Raw genomic sequence first — 27,551 nt, 5'->3', positions numbered from 1 at the left:
TGTAACTGAATTCTGTTTTATGATGCGTTTGTTTTTCTTTTGTTTTTAATTCCCCATTTTCTTTGTAACCTGGTTAAGAAAAGTTCTACATAAAGTTTATTATTATCGTTATTATTAATAGTAGATATTGAACACATCAGTCCGAATTTGAACTATTGACGATCGATCTGACCTTCAAAAACAAACAAACAAAAAACCAAATCCTGTACATGCCAGTGTGTGTGTCCGGCCTACCTGTGTGCCCGGCCAGCTCACGGCTGACACGCACATTTCCCTCACGGGTCTTCAGGTTGTAGATGGAGCAGATGTTGTCCAGACCTCCACAGGCGACGTAGTTCCCAGAAGGGGCATAGGCGCACGTCATCACCCAGGAGGAGCGCAACGGGATGGCGTGGACCTGAAAAAGAGGAGGAAGATTTAATATTAGATAGTATGCAGTGACAGATGGGAGGGAGGGAGAGAGAGACAGAGGGGAGGGCATGTGACAAAGTCTGTCTGCGATATTAACTTCACCTTCCAAGGGCACAATGTCCACTATAAATAGCGTTACTTGGCGCCCTCAAACACTTGTGAATTGTTTTATAATGAACTCAGCGTTTCATCAATCTAAATGAAACCAGCTGCCACAAATGTGGGAGCGATGGTTAATTCCGACATGAGCTTGATGAACAGGTAAAGACGGCAATTCACCTGAGAACAATTCACCAAATCAGGTGATTTGGGGAATCTGGTGAGAGTCATATGTGTAGACTACCCTCAGTACTGATGCAGAGATCTGTCATCCCCTGCCCCGTCACGTTTAATATTAAAGCACGATGAGGTCTGACTTGGACAAACACAGGATAACAGACACTTTTACCTAATGAGCCATAAGTGGTGACTGGTGAGACAGGTAAGGTAATATTTTGTGATGACATCATTTCTTATTTTACTCAATTTTGGTGCTAAAATTTGCTTTTATTGTTCAACTGCTGAGTCAACTATAAAAGCAGCAGAGAGTTGTTTGTAATGTGGTTATTTACAGATTCACAACACCTGCAATAAATTTCTGAACTCAACACACATACAGCAAATTGCATGCAACTTTTTTTCTTCTAAAAGTATTAAAAAAATTTAAAAAAAACATGACATGACAGGCGACTGACCCAGTTTCATTACAGTGATTTTGGTGTTATTACCTTGTTTGTGGTGTAGCTGTCCCAAATAATGAGTTTGCCGTCCTGGGAGGCGCTGACCAAAAGCCTGATGAAGAGAAAGATGAGACAGCTCAAACTACAGAACAATTCAAAATGACCACCTCCATCTTGGAAGCTAATTGTTGAGTTTTGTTGTACAGACTCTTCTTCAAAACAATAACTGTTGTAAAACTATGTTGTACGGAGTCAAATCATGTTTGGAGATTAATTTAAAAACTTCTAGTACCTGAAAACAAGATAAATGTACCACAGTAATATTTTATAATACAGTAATGATACTATTGTGCCTCAAAAACACAGCCACCTAACCCTGCATGATAAACGCAGTTATTCTAACAGGAATCAGACCAAACCCTGTTTCTGCCTCGGAGAGCGGGCTCTCAGGCACCTCTGCGGCTGCGCTATCTGGGTGAATCCAACAAGAGTAACCACAGCGATGGTCCCAATGCACACAGGAAAAGGAAAAGGAGTGAACACACCGAGGCCTTCTGGGACTATGCAAATCTTAACCACCGGGCTGACGGGAACGCGCTCACATGTGAACAACCCAGCAGATAATGAGCTGGGGACAGAATGGTTTGTGCTGGGAATTCTAGTCTGTCCTCTTCCCAGACTTAAAATGAACATTAAACTTAAACAATCAAAGCCGAGGATGATGTACGAACTTCAGATTAGACTCCACATCAACTTCCGGTGCGGTGCGATGCGGTGTGGTGTGTGTGTGTCAGCTAGGAGATGATGACGCAACACTTTGAGGTGCTCACTTTCTAGAGCTCTGACATCAACAGGTCTGAGAACAGACACCCGGTGTTTTCATAGATGAACAAATCAAACCATTTTCATTTAATTTTCCCCCTCCTCATCGTTTTTAAAACTGAACAAAAAACCCCAGTTTTGAACTCATAATGAAACGGTGTTGCTCACATAACCGTCAAGTGACACAGCAAAGTGTGTGTGAGTGTGTGTGTGTGTGTGTGCGCAGTGGTTTTGTTAAGCTGAAGTGAATATCAGGAAAAGAAACAAAAAGGAAAACACAAGATACAGCCACACTTTCCAGTTTGTCTAATGTTTGTCATTGTTATCATTTTAGCTGTTTCTGAAAAATCATCTTGTAACCATAAGGCAACTATAAAAAAAAAGATGGGCCTTATATCAGTAGAGCCATAAAAACAAAAACAAAACACAACTGTCGGGTCAACTGTGGTTATGAAGAAATCTTTTCATGTGGGAGGTGATTTATGACTCACTGATTTCATGAGGATTGAGGTTATTTAGTTCTACATTCAAGCTCCATCAGTTGATGTCAATACAAAGTACGATTGTAGAAAAGTTTTAGTAATTAACACACTTTTTTTTTTTTTTTACTGTAAGTGATGACTAAAATGTCTGACTTCTCACATGCACCGAAATAAAACCAGAGAGGAAGAAAGAGACTGTTCCCTTAATAGATTAGGGCAGTGATTAGACTACAGTTATTGAGTAAGGGCACTGAATCAATGAATACAACCCGGCCTCGTGTCATTTTAATGAGGTGCTCACATTAAAATAGTTTGCCTTAGTTTTCCTTTAAATTGACATCATGACCTTGAAAACAATAACAGCAGATTTTTTTTAAATATGACACAACTACAAATATTTGTGTCTTACAGGCATTTTAAGTTTTTTAAGATACATATTTGTGAAGATTGAAACTCGATATACGGTTGGCTGCTGAAGGGAGGTGGGACTAACTGAAGGGGTTCTTTCTCAAACTGCTGGAAACCCACCCCAGACCGTTTTGAGTAGTGTCTCCGTCACGGCTAAAAATAGCAGCCTATGGGTCAAAACATCTTGGTGTGACCTTCTTTCTGGGTGGCTGAATCTCAGCAGGTAGTCTAATAAATACCCCAACCCCCTTAGGGAGGTGAAACATTAACAGATGAAACAAACAAACAGGAAGAGCTGACAGTGGGTAAACACAGTGGTAGACTTTTTCTGTGGGTATATGACTGGGGAGGATGGTGAAGTGACATAGCAGTTTGCAGTGGCCTCTGTGGACTGACGCACAACGGCACCACAGTGATTAAGTTGTTGGTTGCTGAGGTGAGAGGTGTGTACAACTCTGGGGAAAAGGTTTTTATGTGAAGTGAGGAGTGTTGCTTCATCTGCCTTGGCTATCAGCCTCGACACAGCTCTGACAAAGGCTGACTCCATTTTGAGTATTTTCCCTACCCACATACCCCACCCCCAACGCACACAAACACGCAGACATAGACACACAACACAGTCCACACACTCAAAAGATACAGTGACCGATGGATGCCCAATGTGCTTTCGACAAAACATGCATTACCTATTGTGCATGTGCACAAATATCCTACTGCTGCGTGTGTGCTCGTCTGACAGATTGATTTGGACTCATGTAAAGAAAAAGATCTGTGTTTGGAGGCAAGAATGAGCTTGGCTGATTTTACAAGGACCCTCAGGAGAAGTAACGAGCACAGTTTTATATCAATACCCTGTATTTAGGGCGAAGGGGGTGGGGTGTGTGTGAAATATTTAGTTAATGGACAGAATAGAGTTGAATGAGATTACCTCGAGTCAGTGCCCCAGTGCATGGCATAGATTTTAGCCAGATGCCCCCTCAGTGTCCGTCTAGTGCGCATCTGAATTCGGCCAACAGGGTCGATGTTAGCTGTGATCTAAACACAGTTAAGATCAGAGGAAAAGTCACTTTGAGGCTGTTAGAAACTTTTCTTCAAGTTATTCAGCTTCTATTTGTTAAGATTTTTAAGATTCAAAAATATGACTGACAAAAAAAAAGGGAAAAAATGCAGGAATCATATCATGTGTTAACATCGAAGCTGATTTAAGTTTATTTTATAATAAACAATAATAAAATGGTGAGTAAAAATTGTGGCATGAACATATTTCTTACCTGAGACAGGGTAGCATCCGCACACGCTTTCCTGGCATCCTGAAACACAACAACACAGCCATGTCTGTTTTAGACCAGGAACTCATCACAATTAGTTTAACATCAGTGAATCAATGCAGCTGCCTCGCAAACATGAAAAACCAATAAACCAAATCGTTTTGATAACACACACTGTCCTGAAATGTATAGATTCAGCGCTGGTAATAAAATTCACATTCTGAATTCTGAAAAAGCCTTGCATGTATGTTTGTGTGTTGACATCTATATGCGTATATGACATATCTCTCTCACAAACTGACATCCCCGGTGAGCTCTGCATTGTATTATAACAGTTTCACCTCAGTGACACCGTCTTCTGTCTGGGCCTACTTCACTATTCATTGAATCAAAGCGTTATGTCAAAATTAAATAATACATAAATGTGTGATGTCATCTTAACTCCATTGTGACAATGATAGTAACTGTTTTAATAATAAAATAAATGTCATTATGTAATAATTTAGCAAAACGAGAGGAAAAATTCCACCATGCATCCTTTAACATAACACGAAGGATTCACACTTGGTTGCGTGTCACTATAAAGATGTTAATAGGAACAGACTTTAACGTGATGCTGCAGAAATCATCAGTGAAATGTTTTACAGTGGCCGTTTTACAGCATTGTAAGCAATGGTTTCAGTGAATATGATCATTAACATAATGTCCCTCGATATAAAACCTGCAAAGAGTTTTCGATCTCCAAATATTAAACATGACAGATCTGTGTTTTGAAGTACAACATAATTTTTTACTCGGGCTGCACATTTAACGGAAATATAATTGAAATCACAACGTGGCCAAGTGCAATATCCAGATTACAGGAGCTGCAATTTTTTTTTTGCTAAAGGTGAAATGTGAAACAACATTATTGTGCACTGTTAGCACCATAAGTGTTGTGGTGCTACAGAGACACCCCGGCCTACAAATCATATTCTCCAGACGTAAAAGGAACACGTTTGTTTGGTACAAGACCAACAAAAAATCACATCATGATCATTTTTATATATTTTTTTCCAGTGAAAATGAAAATGCTAAAACAACCATTCCAACTGAAATCGCAATATCTGCCAAAAATAAATGCAATATCATTTTTTTTTTTGCACATCGTGCAGACCTAATTTTTACCCAGCAGGCTAAACCTGGCAAAATGGCATCACTTGGGTCATATCTTTATAATGTCAACATTATAACATATACATATTTATTTACAAAACTTAATAGACAAAATGTCAATCTGGATTTGTAAACTAACGGGGGAGAAAAATACCACAAGAAACAGGCAGAAAACAGGAGCTGGGGACTGTGAAGGACTTACTCTGATCTGGTTCTTGAGCTGCTCAGCCTCCTGGCGTAGCTGATCCAGTTCACTCATTTTCCTCTGCTAATGGTGTGCTTCGCTCCGCCGCCTAGACTCTTGCTGATCTGGAGGAGACAAGAAATGACAGGCTCAACATACATACCACATATGGCTCATTTCCCGTTTGTAAGGCAATTAATTATTAATTAACAATTAAGTAACTCATGCTGTTGACTTTTTACTCTGAATCAAAGTGTATCAAATTACATATACTATAATGGCCAAAGAGTAAAGACATTATGTGCCTCGTTTTCCATAATGATTTTATTTCCAACAAAATGCAGCTGAGGATCATATAGTGTCTCTCAAATCCAATATGTAAGGCCCAGACAAAGTCGCAGTGAATCACAACAGCCCAACACTTTCTAGACAGCTCAAGACTTGTCCTTGCCAGCTTGAAACTGTTACCTAGCAACAAGGACTAGGCGGCTACTTTAGGCTTAAGATAACAATTTTGAGGATGATGTTGAATTTGTTCTCACTCCCAAACAACAGCAAACCCTTGGGTAAACATCTGGCCCAACTAAGCTGATGATAACCATTCCTCAACAGCCGAGGCGAAAATAAATAACCGAAAAAAAATAAAATAAAAATAAAAGTTTAAAAGAATCCACTTGACCACAAGGGACAAAAACGTACCCTCTTAATGACTGTCAAAACTAAGCAAGGATTAAAGAGTCCAGATATCAAGGAAGTGGAGAGGCAGACCAAAAGACTGGCTTGGGTTTCGTTACACTAGTGGAGCCGCGAGGAGCTGAGTTGATGGGCAGGGTCTGCCGAAGCTGTCAATGCTCTGGCCTCTGGACTCTAAACTCTCCTCCAATGTCATCCCTGTAATCCTGGGACACAGTTGATTCAGCTCCTCCAGCCAAATCCGGTTAAGACAAAACCTGCTGATGATCCTAAAAGCAGTGGCTATCCCGCTGACCCCAATCCTCTGGTTGACACTCTTAGCCCTGACACTTTCACTCTCCATAGAAAGAAGACAAATTCTACTAAAAAGAAAAATACTACTGGAACAAATATGACGTCCGGCTTATGGCCTTGGAGGTATCCGTGACATTGATGGAAGAGAGACTGTAGTTTGTACAGTCATTACTACTGTAAGTGTCCAGACGAGTCACAGCAAGTTATCAGATAAAACTTTCCAATGAAACGGTTGACTTCAAGATTATTCAGAATTTCAGTGACCAAATCCAGTGATGTAAATTAAGGAATTTTGATGCTCTCCTCTCAGCCATTCACAGACCAATAACTCTCAAATTTTTTTAAAAACAAAATTGTAATAGGAAATATTCTAAATAGGATCACTGCCTACCTGTCAAAAACAAGCTAACTACAGCACCATTTGTCCTGCAAACAAACCTTACCTCCCCTGTTTCTCTGGGTTTCAATATAGGTCCTTTGTCCTAGGGCGTGTCGAGACCTTCTGAATGAACACCTTATCCTTCAAGCGCCTGACATCTCCGTGGCTACCTGTCACCTGATTGGCCAGCGCTGATAAACGTTGCATTCTAAGCAAGGCGTCTTAACCCCCTAATCTTGGTGATAAAAACATCTCATGGTAATATCACTGGCTAATTCTTGTCTCTTTCTGTAATAGCCCTCTGTGTAACAGGTAATAAAACCCACCGGAGTGGGTTCTCAGCAAAAGGTATGAGCAGGAAAGTTTCGAACAAGAAATTTCAGCAAACACAGACCAAACTGTAAAATGTGAACATTTGAAAAATGCCATGGGTATGTTCCACTGGCTGATATAGTCTAGGTTAGGGTGAACACTGACAGTGCAGTGAATAAACATCCCTCGTGTCCAATTATTACAGACCTTACAGCTAAAGAATCTTTGCCTCAAGCCTTGTACTACAATTTTAGTTTTTTCCATTCTCTGTGTATTCATCTAAATCTGTGTTTATACCATATTTATTAAAATGTCACTGATAGTCATAAATTCCATGTGGCTGACATCATTAACCTCAGCAGAAGGATGGTGAAGCATGACAGTGACTTACATGCATTTTTGTCAGATATCGCACCCGACAAGTGTTCTTTGTAAACATCTGCCCAATTCTGCAAAGGGCCACTGGATCCCACTCCCCAAATCATGCTTGCTCCCTATGGAGAGCCTCAACATGGCCCGGGAACTATGGGGGTGGAGTCTGCAGCGCTAAACATTGCTGACTGGTCACACGAGCCTTGTGGCTGCTACAACATGTGAGCAGCATCCATTCTGTCTGCAAGCAAGCACGGGTTGTCCCAGCTTTAAATGAAAATAAGACAGAGGACACCTCTGGTTTATCTTTTAGAGCCTGTTGTGGACTATGAAGTGTTCAGGCAACATATATATTCACAAAGTATTTGGTTCTGGTAGTCCTTATTCACTAGTATTAATATCACGTGACCGCAGATCAAATAAATAATAAAAATGTGCTGCTTTGGCTCCGATACAGCTGTCTGTCTCTGATGCGTTAATGCTTGTAGTGTGACCCAATGTCCCGCTTGCAGCGTCGCCGGCCTGGTTGTACATCACGAGTAAAATGGCCAATCAACACTGTCCACCGTATTTGTGGGAAAGCAGAGAAAGAGACGCATCACTGAGACAAGTAAGAATGAAGATATCGCTGAAGTTGCAATGAAGATTACAATCGTTAAGACCTCTGTCTATGATGACCAGTGGGCTGACTCCACTACAAAAAGCCTGAACTTGTTATGTTTGGCTGTAGCATAGCAGCAGAAAAAAAGAGACATTGGTAAGCGATTATTCAGGAAGCCTAATTTAACAAAGGACAAAAGTAATAAGGGATTTCATTCAGTGGAAGTGAAAGCAATGGCTTTTAAATCATTCACTAGTCTACTACACTTGAGTCCACAGATCATACACTTTGCTGCAGCAAAAGATGTCTAATGCTCACGCTAACATTCATTTGGTTTATTTATGCGGTTATGTTTTTAGTTTAACATTAGTGCAAATGCAACTAGAGATAGCTAGCGTTTGTACCGTGGTAACAATTAATTCTTAACAGATGACAGAAGTTTCATTGGTTTTACTTTTATTTCATTCATTCATTTTTGAAGAAAGAATCCTTTGGGAAGCTCCTTGACCAATTATATATTATCTAATCTATTTAAAATTTCAGTTCCATGTATAAGAAATGCTGCTGGGAACTCACTGTACTTTAGCTTTAAAACATGTTGAAATTTTCTGTTTTCCAGTCTCTAATCAAAACATGTGTTTACAAACATTTAAAAGAGGTTTTGTGTTAGAGTTTGTGTTACGATAATTTTTTTTTTTTTTTTTTTATTGTAAATGTATATTGGCTCCAAATAGCTTTTTTTGTCTCATTGATTACCAATAATCGTAATCTGTATTGGCAGTAAAGAAAACCGCCCGTTATAAAACCGTTATTTAAGGTGCAGTCTGTTGCCATTTAAACAAGTGGTATGTTTGGCATGTGCTGGACTGCAGCACTTCTGATGTGCTGCAGTCCAGCACACGTGTCAGAGGTGAAAACAATGGCTTTATGGTTAATAGGCTAGCTTTCAGCTTTAATTTAAGGGTTTATAAATCCATATTGGGTCCTTTTACAAACACAGCCAGCCAATTTCAGTGGACCAAACAGAATCTGATATATCAAGTTAAATGAAGTCATATTTGGTTGCAAAGCAAAAACTGCAAGAAGTCTATAATCCATTTACATGAGCAAAGGCCTGGCATCTCTCCACGCCTGTACTGCAGCTATCTTCACTTCTCTCTTGTTTTAGGGGCTTTCAGTCATCACTTTGGCTTAAACAACTGAAACACATGCTCACTGGCTGAGGTCAGGTGATCGATGCTGCCTGTCAGGAACATTCCACCGTTTGGTCCTTAAAATAAAACTTTCCTAAAATTGTCTCAATTTCCATCTGCTTTGTATAAATGAATTACAAATCTTTATCTTTTACTCTTGGGCCTCTGTGCTCAAAATGACCTGGCCTCTAAAAGGCAAAAATTCCTAGATCATGTCAATTTGAAATTGATGGAATTTAAAAATCTCTACCGACAAAGACATAGAATAAGGCAGCGCTCTTTTACTGGTGATTAGTATTAGAGGTGTGATTCAGAAGACTCTTTTTCCCTTGTGCTGGTGGTGGGAGTGTTGAAACCACTGGCAGCCCAACAGATAGAGCCTCAACTTCACTGCCTTCTCTTTCTGCCAGCTATTTTTAGAGAGGTGGTGGGGGAGGAGGAGGAGAAAGAGGAGGAGGGAAGCAGACTTCACATTTTCCAGCCACTCCTATCAGCTCCGACATCTCGAGCACAACACAGTGAGAAGGAGAGAGGAAGTGTAATTCGACTCCACGCACACAAATGCACTTCATTGGTATTTCTCCTTCCCATACGGCAATAATCGTGCACCTACCATTCATTTTCACACTGTACTGACTTATAAACGTGCTAAATGAGCTTCTCCATTGGAAAAAGGTTTCTGTGGTTGTTTCTTTATGCCGGGCACATGATGATAAAATGGGAGTGGATAAAAAATTATTTCAAAGAAAGGATTGATAAATAACAACAGTGAATTCATGGATGGCTGAAAGCTTATTTAAAAAAAATTTAAAAACCATTTTACATAGTAACATGTATTAGATTTAAAATAGATTTAGACATGTAACATATACATTTTTTTCTCATATTTCTGAAACTATAGACGTGCAATGTTAAGGAAAGGAAAATAAAACTGCACTATGAAGCTGACTGGTAGAAAAATCAAAAGTGGACCTCTGATAAGACACACAATAACCTTTGAATGATTTGCCTTTAAATGTTGAAAGAATTTCAGATATCTTAATGAAAAACAAAATTAAATAAAGGCTAAACAAAAGCTGTAGGCGTCAGGTGTGAAGGGATGTAAATCACAGGATGGTCTAGTGGGGTTTGGCGGTAGATTTTTGGGGTCGAGGAATTGACTCCACCCTGATGACATAAGGAGTGGGGTAGGTAGTGAGATGTCCTGGTGCACAAGAGGATAGAGGCAAGAGAGCCAAGCTGGAGGACAGAGCCAGATTAAACTAATGAGAGTGAACAAGCAGAGGACAATTGGGAGGGGAGCTGCTAATTAACCCCTTGGTGAAGGGGAGCAAGTCTCAGTAAGCTTCCCAGCATTAAACACTGAGCAGAGGAGGCCTACACTTACTTCTTCTCAAAATACAGCTTTTCTCTTCAGACAAACACACGTACATACACAGTACAAAGTGTTGAACATATCATACAGAGGTCAGCTCAGAAAAGGTTCACAGCATAATGCCATCCAGTATAATGCGCCTGCAATAAATTACCACCTTGGTGAAACATACAAAGTTCATTTTCTGTTGAAAGTGTAATGTGTTGATCAACTCCGAGGTTGTGTTGTCATTATATTACACTGTTAGATCTACTTGTCATTTTCATTCTGCCCCACTACTGTGGCAACATTTTAATGATTATCTATGTGATGTGACCGATGAGTCCGGCGAACAAAATCAAATGAAAACACAATTGTCAGTGGGGGGATTTTCACAAGCATTTCCCCTTGAAAGCACAATGTTTTTTTTCCCCTCCAAAGTTGCTGCAGTGTATTTTTAGTTTCACATTCAGAGATTTTATCATACCATGAATACTAGAAAACAAGGCATCAATGCTGTCCATGACCTTTATAGGATATGTTCAGATTAAGAGGCTAAATCTGAAAATGCATCTGTGTCTCTGTTTTGCAAAGTTGAAACCTCAACTACGCCAGTACCAGTCCATTAAAAATGGCTGCATCTTTAATGGACTGGTATTGGTTATACAAGCCCAGAACAGTTTCCTTTCCCTTATTCATTCGGTCTGAGTACATCAAGTGATACAGGTGATAAAAAAGATGCCGCATCCTACTGCATTAAAACACTGGAGCCAACAGCATTGCGAACAAGAGAACTACAAACAAACTGTAACGAGTAGTCTGAAATGACACGAGTGTGCTGGTAATAAAAGTTGTGCATATTTTCAGATTCAATTGTAGAGTGAGGGTGCATGTAAATATTATGGTACGTGTCAAAGACAAAGAGGGTGACTGGAACATCCCTTCTAATAAATAATACTAGGTCAAAACCTCGTATATGACTGGATGATGTATGGTCTGTGATTTTTTTGGACCACTGTAAACAACCGATGACAGTGCGTCATATTTACATTCTGCCTGGTGTCAAACCGGCGCTCTGCTGCTGCTAACATCCTGATTTTATAACCGTGACGTCATCTGACAAAATCACCAAACACATAAGTTAAAGAGAAAGACTGAGTTGTGATTTCGGCTTTATTTATATGCAAAATGATCGCTCGGAGGGAGAGTTAGAAGCGACAGAATATCTTTCTTATTTCGGCGTAAAGCCTCCGTCTGGGCCTCTCACACTGAGAGCTGAACCTCTCACTCGCGGGGCATTACTGATAACTAGCTAAGGTTTGTCCAAAAAGTTGCTATATTTGTTACAACGTGCGTCTGAAAAGTTTGTAAATCTAGCATCAAATGCACAAAGTCGGCAACACTGAGGGCTGTAAACAAACTCACCCAACCCCTTATAGAAACTGTTGGAGCCGATTCATTTTGAAAAAGCAACGGCCAATGGAGAAACTCCAACTCTTGTCCGGCCAACCAATGGTGTAACTTCACGACTGAGTCAGGTGGTATTCAGCTGGCCAATAGTGCAAGGGTAATCAGTCACTCAGTCAGGGACATCCGTGTTTATATATATTAAAAAAAAAAAGAATATGGACGGAGGACATAGTGTACCTTGGGAGTTTGAGCAGTATTGTAGCAGCCCCGTCTAATCAGTAATGGTGATTTTTTTTTTGTATTGCTAAGCTGAGAGACAGACAGTCGAGTATTAAGCTCAAGTCAGTATTTGAAAGGTGGTGTAGAGATGGTGGGCTTAATAATTCATGCCCTCCTGCTTGGATACCAGCTGCCACACCCTTGCCTTCATGAGTGTTGCATCCCGTCTCCCCCGTCCGATTGTTTCTTCTCACTCAATCTCTGTGGGATCACATATTCTAGTGCTTCAGAGTGCCATTTAGGTTGTGGCTGACTTCCTGCTCCTGTAAACATACAGTATGAGGGGTAGAGCAGGATATGGATGGGGCTGTTTTTTTTTTGTTGTTTTTTTTGTTGCAAGTCAGTCAGTAGCCGGCTGTGGCAGTGTCTCAGCTACTCATCTGTGTCAGCACGCTGCCTCCGCCTTAATACGAGCGCAGAGTCTCTCTAAGCAGGCGTTTCCTTTTTAAGGGTGTTTCCCTAGCTGTGCTTGTCTTTCTCTCTTCCCTTTGTCAAAACATTCAGCGGATGTGGCGACAGCACACACACTTTACAAATACACTTGCTCTGTGGTTTCAGCTACTACCATTGCACTTGCCAGTGTCCATCCAGGCTTTTGAACCAGGCAATGCAATCAGCTGCATTACAGGAACAAGTTACACAGGACATCCTGACAGGCAGGTTTATGTTAAGAGACGAATGCAGGGATAAAAATGAAGAGACAGAGAGGAGGCTGACACACAAAATTAGGTCAGTCTGACTTTCACTAGGCCTAACCATGCTGGTAAACAAATAATCAAGAGTGACTGAATGCAAGAAGCTGAGTATACTGAGGATGCCATGAGACAGGTGACTTTGATGAACATTACTAAAGGGAACCAAAAGGTAAACAACAGTAATCACTATTAACCTGAAACCTTTAAGAGCTCTTGTGTATTATTGTAAAGGTAATTTTGTTGTGCGAATGAATGTAAATTTCAAAGTGTGGTATTCAAAGCGCAAAGAGGACGACTAGAAAGAAATGACAGAATTAGCAGAAATTACGCCCACCAAGCACATTATTAGGAACACCTATACACCTGCTTAATTTATGCAATAATCCAATCAGCAAATCATGTTGCAGCAAGGCAATACATGTAAAATATGCAGATACAGGTCAAGAGCTCATGTTCACATCAAACATCAGAACGATTGTTGGCACCAGACGGGCTGGTTTGAGTTTTTCTGAAACTGCCGATCGTCACACACAACGGTCTCTAGAGTTTTTACTCAGAGTGCCACGAAAACCAAAAGTCATCCAGCGAGCAGCAGCTCTGTGGACCGAAACACCTTGTTGATGAGAGGTAAAATGAGAATGGTCAAACTGGTTGGAGCTGACAGAAAGGCTATGGTAACCCAGATAACCACTCCTCACTGTGGCAAGCAGAAAAAACATCTCAGAACAAACAACACTCACACACGATCAAAGCTCGGTGTAGATGTACAACAGCAGCAGAAGAAGAACACATTGGGTTCCCGTCAGCCAAGAACAGAAATCTAGTTTCATTATTGTTTCATTATTCAGCTATTCTTCTTCTTTTTTTTTTTCTTTTTTAAATAAAGCATTTTTACATGACACATTGGGCCAGAATTCGTCGTCGACAGCATGAATCTATGGACCCGACCGGCAGCTGACAAATCTGATGAAATGATATGATGCAATCATGTTGACATGGACCAGAACCTCAAAGGAATGTTTCCAACATCTTGAGGAATCCACTAAGAATTTAAACTTTTTTTTTGTAAGAGTGAAGGGAGGCCCTACCCAGTATTAGTATGGTGTTCTCGGTGCTCTGTACTTCTGAAACATAATCTAGTCAAATGTGTTGGACACAATCAACAAAATATGACTTTAGATATTCATCACATTTGCTTTGGAGCTGTGGTTTCTGGTCAACTGAAGTGTCACAATTTAGTTTAACCAAGTTCATACTAGGGAGTAGACCAAACATATAACTTTCTTTTTTTTTTTAAGACCTAATACTTCTGTAGACTAATGGACTTGGGTGTATGATGTATGAACACGCGCTTCTTGAAAGCCATCTGCTCTGCATCACTTTTTATGTGCCCTGTTTCACTTAGAGATAAACACTGCAATTGGTTTGAAAATGCAGGCTGTGTGAGAAAGCGTGTCGTTGTAGTTACAGCACAAGATGTGTGTGAAATGAATACAAACCTGGAAGTTGGGGGGGGGTCTTATCCCGTATCTGATGATGTGAATGTACACATCATCAGTTCTGGGAAAAGGAACCTGACTAACAAAAATGAGGTTATCCCATTCCAACTTTGTCAAACCATGAAAAGCTGCATGTAAGAAACTGTTCTGTGTTGTGTGTCATCTTTTATCTAAAAATGGTCACTCACGTAGCACCTAGGTCAATGCCAGAATGGCCGTAAAAACCTTATTCCAGTCTTACAATGGGACTGCACTTATAGGTCTTGATGCAACTGGGATGGCTTTTAGAAAAGCACTCTGTCTGGAGAGAAGCCACCTCGTTGCTTCTTCTTCTCTCCGTCCATCCATCCAGTGGAAGAAAACTCTTTGCAATATTTACAAGCATTCTCCCAACCCTGTGCTCTCTCACTTTGAGTTGAGTTAGGCAAATCTCTCATTGTGCCTCGGCATCTCCAGTCTAACACTACTGACAACCACTGACGACAACCTCTTACTACCAAACTGACAACAATATGTCCAGTCAGAGTGGATGTCAACTATAACAGCTAGCAGTTTATAACAATAAGCTGCCCTGATCCAAATCTCATAAGCATCAGCATTTTTTATGGTTTGTGTTGGCTTAATGATGTCCTTTCTATTTCCCACTTTTCCGAGGTTGACCACATCTGTAAATTTCACACTGGGGATGGAGAGGTGATGTTCAAATCCTGCACAGACCATGCTGCAATATCACCTTGCTTTACTAATTTACTGTAAAGCTGAATGATGCGAAAAAAAAGTACAATACATTTTATGTCAGTTTTAATTTTCTGTGTTTAAAGATCTAATTTTGTGCAAAACACAGGCCAAACGATACTGTAAGTGCAAGTGGTTTTTTTTTTTTTTTCCTTTTTTTTGGTGTGGTTTGTGGGTGAGGGTCCATCTAAGTGCTGTGGGGAAGTGATGCATGGTAAATGTAGCTGAAACACAACCAGGTCACAAAGAAGGCAGGAACAAGGGGGCTGGTGATGCAGTAAGAGAAGACAGAAGGGGATTGCTCCTGGACATTTCTTAAAAGCCTTCTTGTCATTCTTTCCAACACATACATCCTCTCTCTCTCTCTCTCTGGCATTTTCCTACCGAACACAAGGCAACTGCAGCACTGTAGAAGAGAAGATGAAGCCTTACTCTCCTTCCCTGGATAGCATCAGTATGAAAGAATATATTGTGAAATGTACTGTAATTGGCTGTGTATAAAAATGTTTATACATTTTTTTTTCCACTTCATGTTATATGCTAAATTGCTCAAACTAATACGCTGAATAATTTCTCAAGGAATAATTTAGTCAGTTAAGTATCAGAAAACAGTGAAAACCTCCCCTCACTGTTTTGATTTCTTGTTTTGTCCAACAGTCCAGTCAGTCAAGTTTTACTACAACAGCCACAAAAATACAAGCGAATGTGTGACAGCACTAACATGGTGGACTGTTTGACAGTGAATACAAACACCACCCGCTCTGAAACTCAGTAGAGCATAACTGCACCAAGGCCAAACATTTTCTTCCACCAGATCCGGATTGGTATCTGGATCTCCACCAAAAAGTACAAACTTACAGATCTCAGTAATAAATATTTATATAGTATATTTCTTTTTTTTTTTTTTTAACATCAAGATCCATACATTATTTCCTGAGAAATTAATAAAAATGTCAAAAAAATGCCCTGTCTCGCAATGCTCGCAAAAATGCCTGGATCTGCCTCAGATCAGTTCAGTATTTTTGCGTAATTCTGCTGATAAACAAACCAACCAACAGACACAGGTGAAAACATAACCTCATTGATGGAGGTAAAAAAAATATAGTTAAGTGAGAGCAATACCAAAGAGGCTACAGTCAGAACAACCACCAACCCCAGCTTTGCCTCTAGCGGCATAGAGGAGAATGGTAGTAGTTCTTTAAGTCTGCACAACTATGTCAATATAAAGTCAATTTGAGATGTTTCTGAGTGGCTGCCCTGGCAACGGTGTGATGATTAGCACTGTGCCATATACTGGCCACTTCTCCTAATGACATACATTAGGCAATGAGCAAAGGTTGACAAAGTTTGAATTTTTTTTTTTTTTTTTTTAAACCAATGTCTGAGGAGTAGGTGGATTTCAAACCCTTATGGGTCTCAAGAAAAATGGCTGAAGAGAAAATGAACAGCCTCGGGCTCCATAACCCATTTTGCTCCACTGAAAGTGGGGCAAAATCCTGGGGGTACAAATGAGTATACATAAGCTGACACAGTTCTGATCGTGATATTCTGCTCAGTTTATGTGCACAATTCGTCTGACAGAAAAATGAAACAGTACAGCACAGCGATTTTCTAACTTTTAGAGGCTATCGTTACCTTTTCCCTGAATAGTTTCGTGTAGTGGAATTGTACCAGAAAGATAGTTTCATTATTCAGCTATTCTTCAAAAAAAGAAAAAGAAAAAAGAAAAAAGAAAGAAAAAAAGAAGCATTTTCACAGGACACATTGGAGCTGTATGCGTGACACAAAAACCTTTCCACATCAGCGGACTTGGAGCCAGGGGCAAGAAGAGTATGGTGAAACCTTTACATTTCCTGGACAAGAGTCACACTACCTGAAAGTGTAAGAAAAACAACATACTCTCAATGACACAATGCACAGTTACTAGGGATGCTACAGTGTGGAAATATTCCCAACGGGTAATAAACTCGTGACAACACTGGTGTTACTGATTACACCAGACATTTTAAAAAGAAAAGATGCGTCGGTTCAATGTCTATAGATCAGAAGTTTTACCTCCAGATGCAGATTACCTCATTAATGTTATCAGGTTCCCTTTTGGCATTTGGTTTAAATCCCAAAATAATTTCACTTTTCAATTTGACACCAAATTGTCTTGTCAGTCAACTCTCCTCTCCTCACATGGTAAGACTCCGCTACTCTGTGATGCGACTCAGTTTATAATTGTAGCGTCCAACCAAGCATTGATAACTAGTATTTCAGAATTTTTTTATTTTTATTTTTTTTTATTTGTTGAACTTGGGAAATTCCACTGACAGGCACAAACTTATGTCTAAAAAAAAAAAAAAAAAAAAAAAATGAAAAGACAGTGGGGCCAGTGGGCAATCGGCATGTGCCTCGAACACCATGTAACACTATTAACACTAACTACTGTTGCAACCTTAAGTTACCTTGACCTTCTGCTACTGAAAGTACACGGATTAACAAATCAAATTAAACCTTATTTTGCCTCTTCATAGATTCTTTTAATGGGCTCATGGTTGGGTAACATGGTGACTCTAACTCGCCTGTAGAAGTAAATGTAATAATCCGAGTATAAATGGTTTCAATGCAGGTGTTACCCATGAGACCCAGTGACAAGCACATACAGAAAATTGACAAATTAATCAAAGTTTTCAAAAATAAAAAAATACTCCTTTAACACAGCTGCTCCACTATGACATAAAAGGTTTGGGCCTACCTACAAACATTACTAAAGTAGATCTGTCGCTTTAACTGGGTATAATTTTATATGTGCTCTCTCTGTGCAGCTGCCTGCTGTGGGTTAATGTCTGGTGATTGGGGACATAACATCAATGGGAGTGACAGTAGAGTTTAATTGATTGATTAGTAAAACATTCCATGATGCGGTGTGCTCTTACTAGACAGGGTGCATCATTGGTAGGAACAGCAGACACTCGCTGTTGTAAAATAAGTGATTAAAAACAGGATAATAAAACTCACTAAATGAAAACAAAAAAATATCCGACAGTATGATTCACTATAAGCTGGTGTGTAATACAATTCTCTGACCACCACAACAAGGAAAAAACTAAAAAAGCAACTCCCAGAAAAGGGCTTAAGCAAAACAGATTCCACAGCCTCGCAGTAGTGTTGGCTGGCAAAAAAAAAAACAAGTCACATACATTAACAAAGGTATGTTTTGTGCTTTGGACAGCTGCACAACCAGCTTTTCATACAGGGAAATGAATGAGTTAGATTAAAATAGGAAAGGAAAAAAAAGGAAAAAGGGTCAGGCTAGCCCAAAGCCAAAAGCATGACTTTATTTAAAACATAAAATACACTCCTTTGATTGCATTAATAATCATACCCCTCCCCCCATCTTTCTCTCCGAGCTTCCAAGAGAAGAGCAAGTGTGTGTGAAGAGTCACATGACAGCTAGCCCACTCTTTTGCTCAAGTGACTATGGCCTTTCTTGCTTTAAAGAGGAAGAAATCTCACTAATATTGGCAAGTCTTTCCCCGTCATCTTGGTTTTCAGGTTTGGTCACATTTTCCTTGTGGCAGTCAAATGTAAGGGCTAGAATGTAAATAGACACAGAGGCGGTCTCTGTACGAAGCAGAGCAGATGTTGGCATGCAAAGTACTGCGAGGGCCTGCGACAGGCTTTCGGCAGGGTTACACAGCGTCTGAGTGGTGACAGGCCTGTGTGTGGGTCATTAAGCGGCCCTGGTGCCACTTACTTTGACTATTCAAAACATTAGCTGAGACCTTTTGGCCAGTGGTGACAAGCTATGGATACATAACAGCACCTACAGTCAAACTACACACAAATCACACACTGCAAACATTAGGCAGAGTTTCCTTTGTTATGTTGACCCAGGGGATAGCTCAGGGAGAGAAAAAACAAATCATAACAAAATAGACAAACAAGCTAGCGTGCTTAACAAAACAGAGATTCAGGAACACAAATGTTTAGTGTATTCCTGTACAAAAAAACACTTGTATAAAAACAGGTCAAAAGTGGGACTAAAGTGAAATTGTCAGAATACATATTTAGCATGGATCTTGTCAAAACGTTGTGTGATGTTTCCCAAAATGTTGCGACTCGGACATTGTTTGATATTTCTAATGCTTTGCCGATGATAGGAATGGGAGGAAAATTTGGAGGTGTCATGTGTCACAGCAGTCACAGGTTAATCTCTGGTTGTTGGCTGAGACACCATTCTGTCGACTGGTTCCATAGACTTACAGAATTACCAAATAAAAGTTAGTTTTCGGTTTCACTTCTGTCCTCTTGACCATATATGCAGTGCATCTGTTTTCCCTCGCTTGCTGTAAGTGCCCATTTTCTGTTTCTCTCTCTTTGAGGAATCTGTTATTTATTGACTAACGTAAAAATATCATTAAATTAATACCCATTTATTTGATCGTTACAGTGATTTAGGTTACTACATGGCAACCTGTGTCACACCTTTCTTCAACCCTGGACAGGAGGACTGTTGTAAAGGAGGTTTGCATTGACCCATACAGATAAGGGCGTTTGACCTGCAGAGAGGGAGAAATCACAGCTAAACCTGGTCGCATGTGGTCTGTGCTAAAAATTATTTTTGTGTATGATGTGATTATTGGTGGGCTCGCACAGCAGGAGGGCAGCATTACTTGACAGAAATGCTGGTAGTATATGACATTCAAAATGTAGGATATGTCCTGTTTTCACCACTAACAATACAAATATTTTGGGTCTCAGTCGCCGCGATCGTCTCTGGCCTCTGGTCAAAACTTTCACAGTACAGATTAATTAAAGGAGAATAACTGAAAGGACCTGCAGTGGTCATATATTCATGGCCAAGTAGTGAAATACAGAATACACCACTATATAATGTCTAAAATACATTTCTCATGCAATAAAATAGATTACAAAGTAATTTTGTAACTTCATAAATTCACCGTTCACTCACTTTTTTATTTTAATCCAATTGTAGATTACTTAAAAATTTGATGTATAACTTTGTTTTTAATGCTAATAAACATTGCAAGAAATGTCCATTCCTCATCCTAATAATGATACTAAATACTGCTGGCACCCAGTACTTGCTTAATATGTAAATGAATGCTGTACACAAGTTGTAGCAGCTTTGGGTTTTGTGTTTGACCATCACCATCACTCAATACAACATTAGGGCCATTAGGATGTACTACCTCTGGTGTAGGGACTTTCTGTTAGACAAAACGATGGCTCAGATACTAAATTTAGACCCAGGCTCCTCCAGATAGGACGCAGGTTAAGTTCAAAAAAAGGTTTCATGGATCCTGGAAAACTTCCTGTGATGGGAACATGCTAGGATTTTCTTCCTCCTGTATTATTTAGATGTAACTTTCAGTGCAGTCAAAGCCTGTGTTGCCTTTTTTTATTCCACTGTCAAAGAATTGGAAATATCAAACAGTTTGATATGGAGCAGGCATGTTGTGGGAACTGTTACGCAGCATGGTGGGCGACTGTATGCTAAATATGTATTCTGACAATTTCCCTTTAGTCCCATTTGAATCTGTTTGTACAATAGTTTTATTTAACCCCACTGTTGAAGTTATTACCAGCATCATCATCAGTCTTTTACTGCGGCATGCAAACTCCAAATTGTTCGGGTGTATAGGGAAAGACCTCTTGTTGTTGTTAGAGTACTGGTGTTTGCACTAACTGCCATACTTGAAGACATATGAGTAAATGCCAAATTTGATTTTGAAAACAGTAGCCTGAAGCCCTACGCCTTCCTCTGGCACTCTGGGTTAAAAATAACACATTGGTGTGTAGATATAACTAATACAGCTCAAGGGATTATCATTACTAATGGATACAGGTATTCATCTGCTAGCAGATCTTTTGACAAACTCCTTCGACAGCTTAAAGTTTTGTTCAAAATACAACTGTACCGACAGACAATCTGTAGCCCTACATTTGCCTATGGATGCGCAACACAAATCCTGATGAATCTCTTTCAGCTGTGTTCTGTAGGAAGCTTGGAGAGTGAAGAGGAAAAGGGATTTAGATTGCTTAACCACATCGCGCCAGACCCAAGAGTAAAGTAATGGAAACCATAATGCAGAGGCCACCACTAATGGTCCATTTAAATTAAGACACAAGAATAAGCTTGTTGATGAAGATACCATTGTGGACGAAGAGAGCTATGCCTTCAAGAGCACAGAACAATGGATAAGCCAAGGCCCATGTATTAGTAGACATGCTGTCTTGGGTGTTTTTTCCAGCACTAAAATTATGTAATAAGGAACCAGGAAAATAGATGTTTTACAGAAAACTGAGTGTTCAGACACTTAACCACAGTGGAACGACATGCGACCGCTTTCCCTTCAGAACACGTTCTCTACTCTGCCTCTCAAAAATGTCAGTTCTTTTTTGTTTTAAAATGATAAAGATGTGCTTCCATCTCTGAATGCTTGGATATGGTCAAATTTAGAGTTAAAAGAGGCACTGGGCTCATCAATGCCACTTTCTGCAAATCACAGCACAGGAGGGTACAAAGCTGACTTGCATAATCAAAGTTACCAAAAAAAACTGCAAAAGGCTATTTTATTAGAGCCCATTGGGAAGACAATGCATGTTTAACTCCATGTAAAATTCAGGGTTCAATATGTATTACAGCTGTGGGGTCATAGTTTGGTATTTTTCTGGCACAGCAGGAAAAAGAAAGAAAGCAAAGATAAAAAAAAATACTTATGGAACAACATCCTCGTAAATATTCAGGAATATGCACATTTTTTGGTTAATATTTACTTACAACAAGAGAATATCTCAGTACTGTTATCATTTACTAACTATGTGCATATGCAAAACATTACAATGTGTACAGCACATCCTATGTTCTCCACATCTGATATGGTCACACATCTGAAGTTACACCTGAACACCAGTGCCTCTTCATGCCTTCATGTGGTGTCAGACACATGAGTGACTTGCAAATGTGTCTGCATGTTGGATAACACTGCTGTATTTCCAAAGATGTAATATCACCCGACTTGGGTTGAACAATAATGACAGTTTTTTTTTTTTTCATTCAATATTTTTTGTCTAGTGTTTCTAACAGGTTATACAAACAATAAAACCACTGGACACAGTAGAAACAGTTCCTCAATAAGAAAATATACTGTTGAAAAAAGTTACATTGCTAGACAATGTATGAACATCGATCAAATCAAACAGAGGAAGTTATTTCTAACCAATCATATGGCGGTCTTTCAGGAATCGACAGGCCACTTCCCTCAATTGCAGCAGGGCTGGTTGAGTTCGCTAAATGTTGTTGTTTTGGTGATAAAAGTTGGACAGAAAGACAAGAGTGCTACGTCTGAGGAAACCTCAAACGTCATCACCTAAAATGAAGATCTTAAACGTAAAGAGCAATTCTCGATAAACTAGGTGGCAAGGCGTCAATTGTGTGGTGGTACTTTGGCCACACTGTTGGTAAGATCATCCTAAATGGGAATATGGTACTTGAAGGGCAATACAAAACACACTGATGAAATATATTGTTAACTATACTAGAAAAACTGGCCCTAACCCTAAAGACAGGATCGTTTACCACCTGAAGCCACACCGCTTTTTCCAATGTTTATAGGCACATCCAACACGCTCGCTTTTATAAAATGACAAAAGACATGGTGCTGATATTGCAGTCGAAAATGGGGTATTTCAACTAACGAATGTAACTGACTCAAGATATGAGCTTCCTATATGTAAATGTTTCAGACTGTGGGATTTACAGATTCACACTGAAAAGCTTTAAGATTGATCTTCATTTCTGTTTAATATATTTCTGCTAAGGTTACATGAGTTACTTTAGGCGCCTTGGTTTGGACGAGCTACAATTGACCTCTCTACAACTGTCAGTTGCTACGGCTAATGTGAACTCAGTGCAGCCATATTTATTTGAAACACCTCTGCCGCCACATTAGAAATGACCAAGCATGGATAAATATATGCCGTTCTTTTGCCACTGTTAAATGAGTAGAAACATGTTAAGGCAGCTATTACAACACGTACCTTACTATGTTAATTGTGTATAGTTCACTGTACAAGATGGTACAAGGTCTCAATATCTATAAAATGCATCTGCAGTAACATACAGCTGGGTACTCAAGATGCAGATGCTTTTTCAGGTGTTTGTTCGTAAAGCCGCTCAGTACTTCTCTGCTTTTTAAAGATGCCTAGTGGACAAACAGTAAAAAACAGGATCATATCAGAGGTGAATAAAAATCAGCACTATCACTGACCAAAGCCATATAATCCCAAAGAGTGAAATCCACAGACTAAGAATTTAATCCCATTCATATCCTGCATTTGCAGATTAAAAAAAATACATGAGCGGGATGAAAATCCTTATTTAAAAACAAAAGCCCCCCCACCCCACCCCACACACTCCCAGCGCGAAAGACTAATGACAACAGGTTTTAAACACATGGTCATTATATGGTGGTGACACTCATCCTACTGACAAGCTCTGCTGTGTACAAACCCAGGGACAAATGTCCTTCAGACACACATTACTGCTATGAAGGCAGTCAGACAAGCTTGTCATCCACCACTTGTATCATCACAGAGGCATCAACAGTTTTTCAGAAATGCCCGCACATTATGCCATCACTGTCCACCAGGGCCACTGAACACAGTGCCAAATACATTCTAGGTGTCAGTGTGGGTAACATCCAGAACACACAATCTAGCTAACATTAAATGGAACGATGTTCTATGATTAGTTTGATAATTGGATGCTGCTGGATGTGCTTACAGGTTGTTCTCAAACCAAAACTATTGCTGAGACAAACTTTAGACATGCTCAATCTGATGCTTTGTATATTTTATCTGCAGTGGATAAAAAGGTGAAGCAGTAAGACTAAAAGACTAAAGTGCTGGACCAGTTCATTCACAGAGAAATAATCAGCAAACTCAAATTTCAGTGACATATAAAATCATACAGAAAAGGTTAAGTTTTCCAAATAAAGTTCTTCAAATGATGAGCTTTGACTAAAGTATAAAATGTGAAAAAGTGGAAAAAACACTGGATCTTAAACCTGAGCAAAACGTCTGTTTAGATTTTATTTTTAATTTATAGACATCTTTAAATTTATGCAGTAACATTTAACTGTGATTTCCAGTCAGAATTAAGAAAAATATGTCCCATTTTCCTAAGGTGTGGTTACAGATGCTTCAAATGAAACATCAAATTTAATATCAAAAACATTTAATTCAAATGTTTATTTATTATAAATCACACAAATATTTATCATAGTTGCCATATTCCCTGGTATTCAGGTTCATAGTCAAGATGTACAACACCCCTTCCCCACCATGTTGTCCTGTATCTAAGGTGCACATATTAGATTCATCTGGGCAGGAATCCCATCAGCTTTAAAACGTTTTTAATACAAATACATTCTGTACATTTTTACTATAGGGGGAAAATCAAAGAAATCTTTCCTGCCAAGCCTGAACCCATCCGATGCTCGGCAGCTGTCTCTCTCAGTCTGAGAAAAAGCGGTGATGAAAAAGGCTTTGAACGCCATCTTGTTCATTGCAGCTGCTTGGGCCCTGAATACAGGAACCCATTCATTCGAGGAGGCGGAGGGAGGGGGCACACTGGCGAAATGAATTCATCTTTGTGAACCAGTAAATACCTCTTTTAAGAAACGATGAAAATTTCCCGAAACGAATAGAAATCGGCTATTTTCAGAAATGAATTCTTTAGATGCAAAAAATCTCAACACTGCTGGTCAATAACTTCGTCAAAGCGGTAGGCTACATATATCTTGCCTCGGTGCTGGAGGAGGCGCTCAGCTCGGCTTCCTGCGACAGCACGTCTGGCTCGTTGCTAAACCATCTTTCGAAATGTCTGCCACTAAATAAAAATCTCCGATCTCCTCTCTTCTATTCTTACACCTTACGTCGGCGTGTTGACCAGGATTTGATGCTACATCGGAGATTAAAGAAAGAAAAAAAACGTGCCCGTTTTCCGGGCCAGAGCTTGAAATACTATGGAGCAGCGCGGCCCGGTGGGGCATGGTTACTGTAGCTGCTAACAACTTGCCCTGCAACAGACCCGTGATCGAGATAAACAGATTGTTAAAATCCAATTAGACTATCTCGTTTTCACATCATTAAAAGAAGAAGTTCAAATTAAGGCCGAACTGTGTAGCTCGCAAACTGACGCCGGTTTGGCACTCGTGAAACTAAAATGGCTATTGCCACTAACAGGTCCATAGCGGCGCTTATTGTCATTTTTCCCCCCATGCGATCAAGAGTCACCACTTGGCGATAAATGCAAATTCATTATTTTTATGCTTTGAGTATTCTCGGGATCAGCTGCGATAACGAATAAGCCATTTCCTTCTCAGCACAATCAGTGGACGGCTGGATGGCTGACTCTGCAGACTAAACGTGGGAATGTGAACATATAACGTTAGCTGTGACATACAGTGGCTATAATCCGTGATGGTTTGGTTTCGATTCGCTGAATTAAACGCCGAGAGTTCAACTAGCCCGTTTAAACAGGGCCTGTCAAATAAGTGCCCACAGCTGAGATATTCGGCATTACGTAAATAATTTTAGCAAGGCAAATATTAACGCTTCAATGCATGAGTTTTACATAAAAGCGGCAATCAACAACAACGCCGTTGATATTCACTACAGGCAAATTGTTCTGGCTGCCATGTTCGGGATATACACACCCAGATCAGCCATACCAGGCTGGAAACGTAGGCTGTGGCCACTGCTGGCTAACTTGTATGGACTGGCTACAGAATAGTGGGGGTGGTGGTGATTCTGTTGGTGAAGTAGCCATTTTTAGACTCCCTTCCTTGACAATTGCATGATGCTACAAATTTTCAATACGAGTGGAAGTAAATCCAAGCTCTCTTCATGTTTGTTTGAGTTATGCAAGTGCAAGAAGTTGCAACCGTGTAATCATCTTAAACAGCTCGACCAGGGTTTGTCAACAATAAACTGAGAGTGGCAAATGTACGACCAATTAGCTTACCTGGTAATCATTTGCCATCTACAGAGCAAAGATGTGAAAAAATGTGAGCCGACCTACACATCCAAAATGTTGGTAATAACTGGGATAAATATTACGTCTTGGTTGAATCCCATATTGAAATATTGCTGGGGTAAATGGGCTACTAAATCACAGCCGATACAGTTTAACCTAGACAGCTTATTTCTTGAGAGAGGGAGAAAGATACCCGGACGTTGGAGAGGGGTGCTGGCTAACCTACCGAGCTGTCACCAACTAACCTGCTATTTAACACTAGCAGTGGCCATTAACTACCTGGTTGCCGGATAGACCTATTGGGTATGAAATCAGTTCAATATTGTTCTAGTTAATTGACACCTGGGTTAACGCAGTGCGTTAAGTTTCTCCAACAGTGGCCCACACCCACTCTCTTGGCAGCAACGACTAGCTAGCAGCAAGCTAACAGCAGCTAACTCTAACGGAGGAGCTACTCAACCCAGTTAACCCCTTTCGTTCATCTTCCCTGCTCGACAGGCTAGCCAACTGCACAGACACTTAATGCATTTCCTGAAGCGCAATTTCAAATATCAATACATATCCTTACCCGCTTTCAGTCGAGGGTATCCGTTGTTTATATCACATTGACTGGAAACGGCAAAATCTTGTCTCTCCTCTCTCCGCCCAGGCGCTCAGATTTAGCTAGTTTAGCTACCGAGGAGCGGCACTCCCCGAACCCAGTTTTTGACCCGCCGAGGGGGGAGACACACCGGCACAGAGGCGCAGAGACAAGGCGGTGTTTCACCCAGATAGACGTGTCAGAGTCCCGTTTGAGCGTTCTTCCGTTTCAACGCAAACTCCAACTCAAAGCAAAAATCCCTTCTTGTCTTTCCCACCGTCGTCGTCCCTCTTTTTTCTTCCTTCACGCCAGGATCTCAGTCGCTTCTTCCTCCAGCCATCAAACAGCAGAGATGGGCGCGGTAACCCTGCACTCAGGTCTGGGAAACCCCACGTTACGGCAGCGTCACAACGCACGGCGAAGGGTCGGCGACCACTCCAACAGATCAGGAAATACTGCCATCTTTGGTAACACCAGCGCACCTAGATAACATTTACCTGGCAAAACACAGCTTTTAATTCTACAACTTTGTTCATTTATAGTGTTAAAATAAAAATATGGCCCGCGAACGAACATTTTCTATGTTAAAGTGAGTTAGAACAACGGCCTGTCTACACACAAGGCAATGTTTATGCCAGTCATTCTGAAACTGG

General features: G+C 40.2%; 1 protein-coding gene across 3 annotated transcripts in view; it reads right to left on the bottom strand.

Moving 5' to 3' along the window:
- Positions 1-27,262, bottom strand: part of gnb1 (G protein subunit beta 1) — a 35,554-nt gene extending 8,292 nt beyond the window's left edge. The window contains exons 1-6 of one of the 3 annotated variants that reach the window (XM_022765977.1): positions 26,887-27,262; positions 5,468-5,574; positions 4,114-4,152; positions 3,771-3,877; positions 1,179-1,242; positions 235-397 (exon numbers count right to left, since the gene is read on the bottom strand). In XM_022765977.1, the coding sequence (XP_022621698.1) occupies positions 235-397; positions 1,179-1,242; positions 3,771-3,877; positions 4,114-4,152; positions 5,468-5,524 (430 nt within the window). In that variant the 5' untranslated portion in view covers positions 5,525-5,574; positions 26,887-27,262. Of the gene's footprint in view, positions 1-234; positions 398-1,178; positions 1,243-3,770; positions 3,878-4,113; positions 4,153-5,467; positions 5,575-6,148; positions 6,291-6,879; positions 6,940-26,886 lie in introns of those variants that run through there. The other 2 variants (XM_022765978.1, XM_022765979.1) reach the window with 2 other exon arrangements.
- Between the last annotated feature and the right edge of the window lie 289 nt (positions 27,263-27,551).

This window comes from Seriola dumerili, unplaced genomic scaffold (genome assembly GCF_002260705.1).
Source record: "Seriola dumerili isolate Sdu_G_001 unplaced genomic scaffold, Sdu_1.0 BDQW01000801.1, whole genome shotgun sequence".
NCBI classification, from domain to species: domain Eukaryota; kingdom Metazoa; phylum Chordata; class Actinopteri; order Carangiformes; family Carangidae; genus Seriola; species Seriola dumerili.
Note: the sequence above shows the minus strand (reverse complement) of the source record. Positions and strands in the feature narration are given on the sequence as shown.